The 15,323-nt window shown below is 45.9% G+C and overlaps 1 protein-coding gene across 1 annotated transcript in view; it reads left to right on the forward strand.

The window, feature by feature from the left end:
- Nucleotides 1-15,323, forward strand: part of Pis (phosphatidylinositol synthase) — an 82,381-nt gene that overhangs the window by 58,273 nt on the left and 8,785 nt on the right. Inside the window, exon 4 of the mRNA XM_068362678.1 lies at nt 10,409-10,562. Coding sequence (XP_068218779.1) covers nt 10,409-10,562 — 154 coding nt within the window. The remainder of the gene's footprint in view (nt 1-10,408; nt 10,563-15,323) is intronic.

The following is a 15,323-nucleotide window of genomic DNA, read 5'->3' on the forward strand; positions in this document are numbered from 1 at the left end:
AGACTCGGAGTCAACCCTTCTTCGACACCGAGACAAAATTCTGGGAATTTGCCAAGATCTAGGGATCATGGTAAATCTCGAGTAGTGTTCTCTGCTTCCTACCCAAAGACTGGTATATCTAGGCATGATACTGGACACCAATCTCCACAAAGCCTTCCCATCAGACGACAGGATAGCAAGGCTGAGGAAGGTCTCAAGTCCTTTCCTCAGACGAGACGAACTCCCAGCCCTGTCGTGGTTACGTCTCCTCGGCCATCTCTCATCTTTGGCCCGTCTAGTTCCCAACGGTCGTCTCAGAATGAGATCTCTGCAATGGCGACTCAAGTCTCGGTGGAGTCAAGGACACGATTCCCCGGACGTCCTGGTCCCTATGGGTTTCGCGGGACGGACGGACCTTCACTGGTGGGTGGCAGACGAGAACCTACGAAAGGGAGTGGATCTTCTCGTCCTCCCCCAGGATTTGATGCTGTTTTCGGACGCCTCAAAGATAGGGTGGAGGGCCCACGTTCTGAACCACAGGACCTCAGGCCTGTCGTCAGAATCAGAAAAGTGTCTCCATATAAATCTGCTAGAAATGAAGGCCGTATTTCTGGCCCTTCAACAGTTCCAACAGCACCTGGAGGGTCACTCTGTGGTGGTGATGAGCAACAACACCACAGTAGTGGCTTACATCAACAAGTAGGGAGGTACCTTTTCAACCCAGCTATCCCATCTTGCAGTAGAGATACTGAGATGGACCGAAGTCCACTCGATTCCACTATCGGCTCGCTTCATTCCAGGCAAGAGGAATGTGCTCGCCGACAGTCTGAGCAGAGCGTCTCAGATAGTGAGTACCGAGTGGTCTTTGGATCGTCAAGTAGCCAACAAAGTCCTGGCTTTGTGGGGTTCCCCGACTGTGGATCTGTTCGCGACAGCGTTGAACTTCAAACTGCCGCTGTACTGCTCCCCAGTCCCGGATCCCAAGGCTCTCTGGCAAGATGCTTTCCAACAACGGTGGGACAACATCGACGTATACGCCTTTCCCCCGTTCTGTCTGATGAGAAGGGTACTCAACAAGACCAGAATATCGGTCAATCTCTCGATGACCCTCATAGCTCCGCTGTGGCATCACGCGGAATGGTTTCCAGACCTTCTGCAACTCCTTACGGAGCCTCCGAGAGAACTCCCTCCGCGACACGAGCTACTCAAACAACCACACGCCAACATCTTTCACAAAGCCGTAGCTTCGCTTCGGACGCCTGGAGACTATCCAGCATCTCCTCGCAGAGAGAGGATTTTCGCAACAAGTTGCGTAAAGGATGTCTGGATACCTGCGAAAGTCATCCGCAGGGGTCTACCAGGCAAAGTTGAGAGTTTTCTGTGGTTGGTGTTGTGGAAGGGGTATCTCTCCTCTCGATGCCATTATTCCAGCAATAGCGGAGTTCTTTGTGTACTTGCGAGAAGAAATGCGCCTTTCAGTCTCGGCAGTGAAAGGCTATCGCTCAGCCTTAAGTCTAGCCTTCAGGCTCAAAGGAATGGACATTTCTTCTTCGCTGGAACTTTCCCTACTCATACGTAGTTATGAACTTACCTGCCCTCAGTCAGAAGTGAGACCTCCTCCATGGAACGTGGTTTGAGTTCTCAGGTCTCTTAAGAGACCTCCCTACGAACCATTATGCCAGGCTTCAGATCGCCACCTGACTTGGGAGACAGTGTTCCTACTAGCTTTGGTGTTAGCCAAGCGAGTTAGTGAACTTCATGGTCTCTCGTATGACATCGCCCATTCAAGGGGATGGGGGGAGGTAATGTTCAGCTTCGTCCCTGAGTTTATTGCTAAGACTCAGAATCCAGGAGTGCCGGACCCTCGGTTCGACTCCTTCCGGATTTCGAGTCTTTGTTCCGTAACAGATGACCCAGACCATCTCCTACTGTGCCCAGTAAGGAGTCTGAGGCTATATCTGAAAAGAACAGCTGCAGTTCATCCCCAAGTGCAGGCATTGTTTGTTAGCACTGGGAGGTCGAAGAGGAGGGTTACCAAGAACACCATCTCAGCATGGATTCGAAATACAATCCATCTGTCCCTGAATCCTGACCCTCCTCCGTCATTTTGCCCTAGAGCTCATGAGGTCAGGGGTGTAGCTACGTCCCTGGCCTTCTAAAAGAACTCAGTGACGCAGGTTCTACAAGCAGGGGTATGGAAGCGTCAAACGACCTTCACAGCCCACTACCTGCAAGACGTGACCCACAGGAGGCTCGATACGTTCTCTATCGGCCCTGTGGTGGCTGCACGATAGCTGGTTTAGACCTCAGGCTCCTTAATGGACAAGTAGCAGAGGGTTGAGGGCATTGTTACCTGGTTTTGGTCTGCATGAAAGAAAAGGTATGTCTGGCCCTTATTCTTTTCTTCATCCTTCCCTCTCTTGGGAAAAGCAGCATCCTGGGTTCTCTGCACAGCTGACCTCAAACCACTGCAGGTAAACCATGTTCCCTTGTGTTCCTAGTATTAAGTTATTACTGTCACGTTCCCATACCCTGACGAGGTGGTATTGGGAGAGTCCTAGCCTAAAGTTTCCATCTAAAGAACTTCAGGTCAACTTCCTAGGACAAGTCACACATAATCCTTCACACACAGCTTATGTAGGCCGCAGCCCTTGCATAGCAAGGTGCGAGCGAGGTGCAGGGACTCTTTATTGTTGAGTGCTGACACACTCAGATAATGAGTCCCCGGGCAAAAGCCAAAAGCCAGTATGGCTGGGACTTTTACCACCCTTCCTAAGGGTTGAGTCACCTATATTAAATAGCGTGGTTTGTATTTCAGTTACGGAACAAATGACAAATTCGGAGATAATTTGTATTTTTCCTAACTATACAAACCTTAGCTATTTAATCAAACTTGCCCGCCAGCCCTGTCCCCCGTGAAGTCCTACCTCTGAGCAAAGTGAACTTAGCACACAGGTGTGTGAGGGGGGAGGGTAGCAAACTAACTAGCGGTGGGGTAGTAAACCCTCGTTAAAATTCTAATGGCTCGTCCTTTCAGCTACGCCGAAAGTAATTACCCATATTAAATAGCTAAGGTTTGTATAGTTAGGAAAAATACAATTTTAAATATTTAACTTAGCCGGTGAATATATAATAGCTGCTGCTCAGCGGCTCGACAGAAAACACACTCAAAAACTCGCGAGCGATCGCTATGAAGGTTGCGGGTGTGCCCACCAGCGCCAACTATCGGCCAGATACCACTCTTGCATGTAAACAAACCCTTCAATTCTTCTCTGTCGACCTTGACGACAAGACGTATCAATACTCGCTGTATAACCTGGAGTTTTCTCAACATATTTGGTGAAGTACTTCATTTTGGTTTGAGCTTTCGCAGTGCAGGTGTTTTTCCTCAACTTAAACTCTTGAACTCTTTATTGGACAGATTTAATTGTTGATGACTTGGATTGTTTTTTGGACTTTCTTTGACTAATTCAAAATGGCTGACGCTTCACAAGCCCCTAGATTTCGTAAGTGTAATGCTAGGGACTGTAATAGGCGTCTTCCAAAGGCCTCTCTCGATCCACATACTGTGTGTTCCAATTGTCGGGGTAAAACCTGTCAATTGGGAGATCGGTGTGAGGAATGCGTGGGCCTTTCGGAATTCGATTGGCTCGAATACGATAAGTATGCACGTAGGCTAGAGAGAGATAGGGTAAGGAGGAGTTCCTCTAGGTCAGTAGATTTTTCCTCTCCACATGCCCCTGACCCTAATCCTTCCCCTGTAGTGGTTGTACCTAACCCCCCTTCTGGCACTCAGGAACCATCTATGCAAGACATGTTACGTGCTCTTCATGCCTTGGGTGAAAGAGTTGAAGCGTTAGCAACTGATCGTAATCAACTCATGGCTGACGTTAAGGAGCTTAAGTGTCAGAGTGCCACAGCGGAAAATAGTGGGAAAGTGATTAGTGCGCAAAGTGTTGTGAACAGTGTTGCGACCGAGGGTTCGTCTGTTCGTGCCTGTCGTTCACCTAGTCCGAGACCTCTTGCAAGCTCCCAAGCCCAGGGGAGAAGTAATGTCGTACGACTTATGGGTTCGAGAGGCCTTGATCAGCGAACAGACGTTCCCTCTATGGTATCAGGCGTATCTCACCAAGATCGCCCCTACCATAAGACGAGAGAGCCCATTTTCTCCTCGTCATCCGAAGGCTTTTCGCATAAGAAACCGTGGAGCAAGGTTTCTAGGCCCCTTAAGCGAAAGTCGGTCCCTTCAGGACAGGTCCAGCGTCCTGGATGTAGTCATTGGGACAGTTCTGACCCGTTGCAGTCATCGGATGACTGCTCGCCGCCTAAGCAGCAACGTTACACAGGCTCAGAGAGTCTTGGTGTAGGCAAGGTTGTGCCGTCTCAGACGTTAACTCCGTCGTTTACCGCACCCATTCCCGTGGACCCTAAATGGGTTATATTGCAGAACATGCAGACTAAGCTCGCCTCCCTTATGGAAGACTATTCTGCCGATAAGGTTCCCGTTGAGCCTAGCCGTTTATCTCATCGAGATCCTGGCCTTCAGCCACCCAAACGAACCTTTGTGCGTCCTGTTGACGTTGGCGTAGCTAAGTCACGTCAGTCACGATATGTAGAGCCTCACTCGATGCGGTCACGTGTTGATTTTCAGCCGCATTTGGACGTTAGGCCACTTCCTAATGCTCCTGTTGACGTTCAGGACGTTCGCCAACCAGCGGAGTTGACTTGTTTTGACGCTGAGCGTCAACTACCGCAGTCTAGAGTTGTTTTGACTGCTCAGACTAGGCAGTCAAAACAGTCTCGTGTGGACGCCGAGCGTCCTCCCGCACCTGTTGTTGTTGACAGTTCACAGACTGTTAAGCAGTTACATGACGTTGCGTCCTGGTCCGCTACTAATGCACCAGTGCGTGTGGACGCTGCGTGTCAAGCATTGCCAACCCCTTTGCTTGTTTCTCAGCAGTTGTCAGATGAGGATCCTTCAGATGAGGACGTTGCTGACCCTCAGCATGATGATCATCCTTCGGATGTAGACGAACCCAGAACAGTTCCTCCATCAATGGACTTTAAGAAAGTCATGTTAATTTTTAAGGAGTTGTTTCCCGATCACTTCGTCGCTGTTGCTCCTCGTTCGCCGCCGTCTGAGTTTGTTCTAGGCGTTCCTGCTAACATGCCAGCCTTTACAAAACTTGTGCTCTCTCGCTCTTCCAAGAGAGCTTTACGGCTTTTAGGCGACTGGTTGGAAACCAAGAGGAGTTTGGGGAAGACGGCCTTTGCCTTCCCTCCGTCTAAACTCTCGTCTAGATCGAGCGTCTGGTATGCCATGGGAGAAGTTCTCGGCTTGGGAGTCCCTGCCTCTGCCCAGGGCGACTTCTCAAGCCTTGTAGACTCTCCCCGCCGCCTAGCCATGAGACGCTCGAAGATTAGTTGGTCCTCCTCGGATCTTGACCATCTGCTGAAAGGCATTTACAGAGCCTTTGAAGTTTTCAACTTCCTTGACTGGTGTTTGGGAGCCTTAAGTAGGAAAATCTCATCGGCTGATAGAGATGTCTCCTTACTGATTATGTCCTGTATGGATAAAGCCATCCGCGATGGTTCCAATGAGCTCTCCTCCTCTTTTACGTCGGGAGTCCTAAAGAAGCGAGAGTCCCTTTGCTCTTTTCTGTCGGCAGGAGTTACTCCCTGTCAGAGATCTGAACTGCTCTTTGCTCCCTTATCAAAGTTTTTGTTCCCGCAACAATTGGTTAAGGACATAGCTTCTTCACTCGTGCAGAAGGACACCCATGACTTGGTGGCGTCCTCGGCTCGCAAAGGGACTCCTTCGACATCCTTTTCTGATAGACCTAGGATAGACACTCCGGCGTCCAGATTTATTCCGCCCTTTCGTGGCAGAGCTCCCAGCAGGGGAAGTACTCGTGCCGATGGAAAGAGAGGAAAGAAGAGAGGAGCCAAGTCCTCACGTGGCAGAGTCTGACTGCCCGCAGCCTCAGACAGCAGTAGGAGCCAGACTGAAGAACTTCTGGCAAGCCTGGGAGAAGAGGGGCGCAGACCAACAATCTGTGAGGTTGCTCAGAGAGGGGTACAAAATTCCATTTGTACGCAAACCTCCTCTAGCGACTTCCCCCATCGACCTCTCTCCCAGGTACCGAGAGGAGTCAAAGAGACAAGCCCTGAACCTAGAAGTGTCTCTTTTGCTAGAGAAGGGAGCGGTGGTGAAAGTCTCGGACCTTCAATCACCGGGGTTTTACAACCGTCTCTTCCTAGTACCGAAGAAGACAGGAGGTTGGAGACCGGTGCTAGACGTCAGTGCACTCAACGTCTTTGTTACAAAGACAAAGTTCACCATGGAGACCACGAAATCAGTCTTAGCAGCGGTCAGAAAGGGAGACTGGATGGTCTCTCTCGATCTAAGAGACGCATACTTCCACATCCCCATACACCCAGATTCCCAACCGTTTCTGAGGTTTGTTTTCAACAATGTGGTATACCAGTTTCGGGCCCTGTGCTTTGGCCTAAGTCCTGCTCCTCTCGTGTTTACGAGGCTTATGAGGAATGTAGCAAAATTCCTCCATTTATCGGGAATCCGAGCCTCCCTATACTTGGACGACTGGCTTCTCAGAGCCTCGTCCAGTCATCGCTGTCTGCAGGATCTTCATTGGACATTGGATCTGACCAAGGAATTGGGACTTTTGGTCAACATAGAAAAGTCCCAGCTGATTCCATCCCAAACTATACTGTATTTAGGGATGGAGATTCGCAGTCCAGTTTTTCGGGCTTTTCCGTCTGCCCCCCGAATAGAGCAAGCCCTGCTCAAAGTCCAACTGATGTTGAAGAGAGAACGATGCTCAGTCAGGAATTGGATGAGTCTAGTAGGAACTCTATCATCCCTGGAGCAGTTTGTCTCGCTAGGAAGGCTACACCTTCGACCTCTCCAGTTCCATCTAGCCTTTCACTGGAAAAAGGACAAGACGTTAGAGACGGTCTCAATCCCGATCTCCGAACCAGTAAAGGCATGCCTGAATTGGTGGAACGACAATATCAGTCTGAGAGAGGGACTTTCCTTAGCAGTTCAGAACCCAAACCACGTACTATTCTCAGACGCGTCGGATTTGGGTTGGGGTGCGACCCTGGACGGTCGGGAATGCTCAGGTCTGTGGACCTCAAGTCAGAGGAGCATGCACATCAACGGCAAGGGGCTTTTGGCAGTCCACCTGGCCTTGATGAACTTCGAGAGTCTCCTTCGAAACAAAGTGGTAGAGATCAACTCCGACAATACCACAGCCTTGGCATACATTTCCAAGCAAGGAGGCACCCACTCCCTGACACTGTACGAGATCGCAAGGGACCTGCTCATTTGGTCAAGAGATCGAGGCATCTCCCTGTTAACGAGGTTTATCCAGGGCGACTTGAACGTCTTAGCAGACTGCCTCAGTCGGAGGGGTCAAGTAATTCCTACGGAATGGACCCTCCACAAGGACGTGTGCAAGAGTCTTTGGGCGACTTGGGGTCAACCCACCATAGACCTCTTTGCAACCTCGATGACCAAGAGACTTCCAATCTATTGCTCTCCAGTCCCAGACCCAGCAGCAATACACATAGACGCATTTCTTCTAGATTGGTCTCATCTGGACCTTTATGCATTCCCACCATTCAAGATTGTCAACAAGGTACTGCAGAAGTTCGCCTCTCACGAAGGGACAAGGTTGACGTTAGTTGCTCCCCTCTGGCCCGCGAGAGAATGGTTCACCGAGGTACTTCGATGGCTGGTAGACTTTCCAAGGAGTCTTCCTCTAAGAGTAGATCTGTTACGTCAGCCCCACGTAAAGAATGTACACCAAAGCCTCCCCGCTCTTCGTCTGACTGCCTTCAGACTATCGAAAGACTCTCTAGAGCTCGAGGTTTTTCGAAGGAGGCAGCCAGTGCGATTGCAAGAGCGAGGAGAACTTCTACCATTAGAGTATACCAGTCGAAGTGGGAAGTCTTCCGAGACTGGTGCAAGTCAGCATCTGTATCCTCGTCCAGTACCTCTGTAGCCCAAATCGCTGATTTTCTCTTACACCTGAGAAAAGTTCGCTCCCTTTCAGCTACCACGATCAAGGGCTACAGGAGTATGTTGGCTTCGGTCTTTCGGCATAGAGGCTTAGATCTTTCCAACAATAAAGATCTACAAGATCTCCTTAAGTCTTTTGAAACCTCTAAGGAACGTCGTTTGGCTACTCCTGGATGGAACTTAGACGTGGTCCTAAGGTTCCTCATGTCAGACAGGTTTGAGCCATTACATTCAGCCTCCCTGAAGGATCTCACTCTTAAGACTCTTTTCCTGGTGTGCTTGGCCTCGGCTAAAAGAGTCAGTGAACTTCATGCATTCAGTAAGAACATCGGCTTTTCTACAGAAAAAGCCACTTGTTCTCTTCAACTTGGTTTCCTGGCCAAAAATGAACTGCCTTCTCGTCCTTGGCCTAAATCTTTTGATATTCCTTGTTTATCAGAGATCGTAGGCAACGAACTGGAAAGAGTGTTATGTCCTGTTAGAGCTCTTAAGTTCTATTTAGCTCGTACTAAGCCATTACGAGGTAAATCTGAGGCGTTATGGTGTTCAGTTAAGAAACCATCCTTGCCTATGTCAAAGAATGCTTTGTCATATTTTATCAGATTTTTAATACGAGAAGCTCATTCCCACTTGAATGAGGAAGACCGATCTTTGCTTAAGGTTAAGACGCACGAAATTAGAGCTATAGCAACCTCCGTGGCCTTCAAGCAAAATAGATCTCTGCAAAGTATCATGGACGCGACTTTTTGGAGAAGCAAGTCAGTGTTCGCGTCATTTTACTTGAAAGATGTCCAGACTCTTTACGAGGACTGCTACACACTGGGTCCATTCGTTGCAGCGAGTGCAGTAGTGGGTGAGGGTTCTACCACTACACTTCCCTAATTCCAATATCCTTTTTAATCTGTCTCTTGAAATGTTTTTAATATTGTTTTTTTATGGGTTGTACGGAAGGCTAAGAAGCCTTTCGCATCCTGGTTGATTTGGCGGGTGGTCAAAGTCATTTCTTGAGAGCGCCCAGATTAGGGGTTTGATGAGGTCCTGTTAGTATGGGTTGCAACCCTTCATACTTCAGCTCCTGGGAGTCCTTCAGCATCCTAAGAGGATCGCTGGGCTTCGTGAGGAAGACAGACTTACAAGGCAGAGTAATCGTCTAAGTCAACTTCCTTACCAGGTACCTATATATATTTTGGTTTTGTTATATTGATAACTGTCAAAAACTCTTAGCTTATACGCTGTAAACTTAATTAACTCTGGTCTCTACCCACCGCCTTGGGTGTGAATCAGCTATTATATATTCACCGGCTAAGTTAAATATTTAAAAATGATATTTTAATTATAAAATAAATTTTTGAATATACTTACCCGGTGAATATATAAATTAAAGGCCCTCCCTTCCTCCCCAATAGAGACGCAGCGGGACGAGAAGAATTGAAGGGTTTGTTTACATGCAAGAGTGGTATCTGGCCGATAGTTGGCGCTGGTGGGCACACCCGCAACCTTCATAGCGATCACTCGCGAGTTTTTGAGTGTGTTTTCTGTCGAGCCGCTGAGCAGCAGCTATTATATATTCACCGGGTAAGTATATTCAAAAATTTATTTTATAATTAAAATATCATATTATCTCCGAATTTGTCATCTTTTTATTGTTCTACTTGTTAGTATTCCATACAAAATATCTCTTCCTTTGCACTTGGTGTAAGGAATAGCAAGTCTTTCTATCTTTATTCAAACAAGATTCAACAATCAGCTATTGAAGTATGGGAAATTAATATAAAGAGAAACATAGTTAAAATACATTTCATTTTAGCTGTGGTCACTTTTCAATGTTATTCATGTACCCATGACAGTAATAAAAGGAAAATTTGAATTAATAATGGATGGGAACAAACAGGAATGGTTTAAAACATATGTTATGCAAATGATAAGGCTCTCATTAATATGTGCATCTCTACAGTATATATTTATAGCTTCTTAAAGCTCGCTACTCTTTGAAGGTCAGATTTCTTTTCATTTACCGATGGTATATTCAGAGCTGAATGTTGTGCTAAAGATTTTTTTATACGAAACCAAAAAGAAAATATTTTCAGATTCAAGTTTTCATCTGGTTGAAAAAAAACAAATATTCCATAAATTTGAATACTGTTGTTCAATACAGTATTTTGTTATTTGCTAGTTGTACTTTTTATTGACAATAATTTTTTTTTACCTTTTAAAGGTTCAGTTTTTTCTTTAAGATTAAAACTTTTTTTTAAGTAAACAATTAATTTGTCAGGATTTCAGACCAAAAACTTTTAGAACATCTATTTGTTTGATATTTCAGGTGTGAATTTATTTCATAATTTCTATTCCACTCTTAGTGCTTAATTTTTTTATTTTTTGTAGGTACCAAATTTGGTGCTATGTTGGACCAACTGACTGATCGATGTGGAACGATGTGTTTATTAGTAACACTGGGCCATTTTTACCCAAAATACATGTTTCTATTCCAAATGTCAATGGCTATTGACATATCTTGCCACTGGCTGCATCTGCATACGTAAGTATTATCTTAGTTAAATTGCACTGCGTATGAATGCTATTTTTCCATTTCAAAACTTAGTAGGTTAAAATCATATTTTATTCCGACACAAATACAAACCTTCATTCTTTACTAAAATATACACTAGGCTTCAGTACAAGCTGGATTTAGCCTTAAAACTTTAAACGCAAAGTGTCACCCACCCTCCACGAATTAGCGGGGTCTAGACCAACCTCCCCGTTCACACACTCACCCAGTGAGTTCTCTTCACTTTTGTTTTGACTATGGTCGAGTGCAGATGTATGGTCTCTCTCTTTCAGGTACATCATTCCTATTTGACCAGCTGTAATAACTTTTTAAAACTTCCCTTTTCTTTTCAGGAGTGCTTGGTTATTGAGGACTGCTAAAGTGGAGGTTTGTCCTGGCATATCAGGCTGCCCTTACAGTATGTTTATTTCAGTGATGAAGATAGATCCTTACCAGCTTTGCCCTTCATGCAGACAACACTCTAGCACTGATTGTCAGAAGTGGTCATCCTCCCAGTGAACAGTAGATGTGGGAAGAAGTCTGAAAGTGATTCTTCACCTTCAATTTCATCCTCGAAGTCGAAGAAGTCCCAACTTCTCTCTCCTGCGTCTTGTACTCTCTTCCTATTTAGCTTCATCTTGAGGCCCATCAGATAAGCGTGATGATCGTTTGACCCCCAGGACAACCTTCGTGTCTAGAAGACCCCGCTGCTTCCCCTAGTGAAACTGACCCCACCCAGCTGCTGGTGTGGAATTACCTTCCAGTCGGTCTCGTGCCTCCAGTGGATACTCCCTCTGCAATTCCTCATCTATCTGAGGAATTGCAGGCGGGTTTTTTTCTGAGTTCCCTCCTAGTTTGCTCACCCCCCAGAATCCTCTCTGCAAGCTGGTTCTCTTCAGGGTTCCAGCTTGGCACGTTCACCATTACAAACCTCATACCTACGAGGATGGATGATGCTCTTGTCAATGCGAAAGGGCTTCCTCCCTTGAATGGTCTCCCCTTCGAGTGCCTGGTAAGCAGGTGTGATTTGTCACCACCTTGCACTAGCAATCCAGAGCTAGGCTCTTCAGAACATTCTGGTGTTTATTTCCAATGACTTTCACCTTGCCGCTCAGGCATCACAAGTCTGCAAGTCTTGCAAGCGCACTGTCCTCTGGGCCCACGCCTCCGGCATCTTATCTTTAATGGGTAGTGCCAATTTGGTCTGGAGATCATTTGCAGCAATAGCAAACCTTCCCCACCAAACCAACCTTACCTTGCTTGACACCATCCAAGCAGGCACATCCACACCTGGGGATGCGCAAGGCACAGGTGACTTCCAAACCATTGGCAAGTGCTCTTGCTGGGGTTTGCACACCTGCTCTTGGAGCTCAGGATCGGGAGCGAACAGGTCGTGATCTAATCACAGACCACGCTCGTGTCAGGTCTACCCTCGCAAAATGTTGCCAAATGTTTCTGCCACTGATTATAATCAGTTCCTTTTCCTTGGGCGCAGTGGTGCGCACTCTTACTCGTTCGTCAGGAGAAGTGTGGTCTCACAACCAGCGCATACATGAACGTCACTCAATATCACCAGCATTTTCGCCTTTCCCCTTGTTCACGAGGGACACGCCACAATTTCAGGAACTCATTAAGGTCGTCACACAGGCTACGACTGTCGGGCTCTCCAGGGAGCTCTAGTCCCCCTTTAGATCCCAGCGTAAGAGCATGACTACCAGCATTTGTGCTCCAACGCGTCCTCCAGTCTCAGCGGTTTCCTCATCTCCAGGTCATGTGTCAAAGTGTCAAGGTATCAGTGATACCTGTGCTCAAAGGCTGGCCTAATCCCAAAACAAATGGATGTAATGCAGCAAATTTGGTTCCCACAAACTCGGAGGAGCAGCAGTTTTTGGAACCCAAGTCCCTACTGCAGGTAGGGAGTTTTACAAGTCTGAAGTAAAGAGACAATTCATGAAAAAGATTATAATGGTAAATAAGTTAATTATTAATGGCAATACTGAAAAAAATTAATCAATCAAAAATATGCAAAAACAATTTTTTTTAAAGTAATTTGCATTTTCCCCATTGTTTGTTTATATCTACAGCTAGAGTGTGTGTGTCACAGATTGTGTAGCTGCAGCATCTGTTTTATGAACATGAGAGGGGAGGACCCTCTCATGTTCATAAAACAGATGCTGCAGCTACACATATGACCTGGTTAGGATGGGGCAAAACTTTATATAGAAAATAAGCCAAGAATTTTACCTCATTGGTGGTGTAGAACTAAAGTTAAAATAACTTTGGATACAATTTTGGAAATGCACCATTTAATATAAAAACAGACACATAAAGACACAGTGGGTATGGAGGTGGAGCGAGCTTGCAGAAAGAAGGCAAGCCATTAATCTGTGAAGATGAGGCACCAGTCAAGGAATCCATTTAAAACCAGGTTCCCTCTCATATCAATCATTTTTTTCTGTGTTGAGTATAATTAAGATACAAATAGTGAGAATAGATGAAAAATAATAAGTTGAATCCATATAGTTAAGATGAAACCCAGTAGAACATTAATGACATTTGGTATTATTCATTCTAAATTACCAGATTGAAAAATAGTAAATCATTTTATAGATTCCATAGCTACCCCCATGGCCTCTACTACCCATTACCATGGGTGTATTATTTTGAAGAAACTTACAAAATTTGTGAAATTTCTGCATTGTTCATTCTTTGAATGAAAAGTTTTTACTAAAATAAAAATAAGAATTTTATCCATGACATATGTAGAACCCTTTCCTCTTGCTGGAAAGAGTGGTTGTTAAATAGAGCAGTGTAAACGTTCCCTTTCAAGCCCCCCCCCCCCCCAACCATGATTTCTTGTTCATTCTTTCGTTGCAGTCTCGACAACTGTACAGTATTTACTTTGTTGTGAAATTCTTGGTTATGTGATGAAATTTTTGGTTGTTATTTAGCTATCAACAGCTTATGTCAAAACCCCTTTTATTGCCTGAAAATGTAATTGTTAAGCTCTATATGCTATTTGTTCCTTCACAAATAAAAAGCTTAATTTTTACTTAGGATATAAGTTTCAGTGTTGAGCTGGTTTAGCCATAAAAACTTTCACGTAAGGTATCAACGACCCTCCTCCAGTTAGCGGGGCTAATGGTGTTACACCAACCATCTTGCTCACACTAACCCAGTGACTATTCTTCAGTTTTGTTTTGGCTACAGTCAAGTGCAGACATTCTTGTCTCTCTCTCTTCCAGAATTCCTATGTAAATGATTGTACAGTATCAACTTTAAATATTTTTCTTTCTCAAGTATAATTGGTTTTGAGGATTGGAATTATGCGGGTTTGTCCTAGTGTATTGGGCCACTCTTGTGGTACCTTTATATCATCAATGGAGACCGATCCTCACCAACTTTGCTTTTTGTGCAGAGGACAATCCTGCATGCAAGCTTCCCTCTGCGCTAAGTGTAAGCGGGTATGTGACTCATCACCACCTCATACTAGCTTCCTGGAGCTGGGCTCTTCGGAACCTTCTTATGATCCTTCTGGAGTTCTGCCAATTTGGTCAAGAGATGTTTTGTGGCAGCAACAAACGTTTCCTAACAAACTAACCTTACCTTGCTTGTCACTACTCAAGCACGCACCTTATTTTGAGGACATGCGCAAGGTTCAGGTTACTTGTGAACCTTCTGCAAGAGCTCCTGCGAGTGTTAGCATGCCAATTTTCGCAGCTCAGGCTTGCAAACAAACTGTTCTTGATACTGTGGCAGACGTGAACGTGTCAGGTTCGCCCTTACAAAACATTGAAGAACGTTTCTGCCACTGATTATGTTTAGTTCTCTTCCCCTTCGGCACGCTCTGCTTCGGTGGCACGTATATGATCAGCTGTTCGTTCCCCAGAGAAAGCATGGTCTCATAACCAGTGGATGCACTTCACTCGCTGATATGACCTTTGTTGGCAGGGCCCCCATTTGCAAGGGACTTGCTGTGGTTCCAAGAACTTGTGAAACATGTCACAAACACAGGATAAATTGTTAGGGCCCGTAACTATCCCTTTGTCGGGTTCTCCAGGGAGCACTAGTGCCCCTTTAGATCCTAGGCACAGGAGCATGATGACCACCTTGCATGCTCCAACTCTTCCTCAGTCTGTTGTACTTTTAATTGGTCTTAAAGCCACCTATTTCTGGGAAGTCACCTAATCACTTCAAGGTATCAAAGATACCTAGACTCAAAACCTAGCCATTCTAAGCTGGATCCTCTGTGGGAAAAACTGAGAATTATCTCAGTAAAGGTGACTAAGAAACAGAGAGAAACAGAGATAGGGACAGGTTATGCCTTGTCTGGCGGATACCCTTCATCTGAGAACAAACAGGGGGTTCGAATAGTCCACAGTGCATCCATCGCTCCTCCACAGGAGTCCATTGTTGCTCCCGTTGGACCTCCGCAGACTTCACAGTAGCTTGCAGCGGCTCCTCAGAAAGGGGCTCTAGTGTTCTAGCCTCGGAAGCAAAAGGATTTGAACTCTTTTCGGAAGAACTTAGCATGGAAGATTGTTGTTGACCCTGCTCTACAGAAGAAAATTCAGGATGTGGTGGTGGCCTTGTCATTGCTTGCAACTCAATCTCCTGCTAGGGTACATGTTGATGACTGTGACCCAACCCAGGCTCCGAAATTGGATGACTCTTTGGATTTGGAATCTTGACGACTCAGATGGTGTGTTGCCTCTGCCAGCCAGCCCTAAAGCTAGCTACCAACCAAGGGTA

This window comes from Palaemon carinicauda, chromosome 39 (genome assembly GCF_036898095.1).
Source record: "Palaemon carinicauda isolate YSFRI2023 chromosome 39, ASM3689809v2, whole genome shotgun sequence".
Classification (NCBI taxonomy): domain Eukaryota; kingdom Metazoa; phylum Arthropoda; class Malacostraca; order Decapoda; family Palaemonidae; genus Palaemon; species Palaemon carinicauda.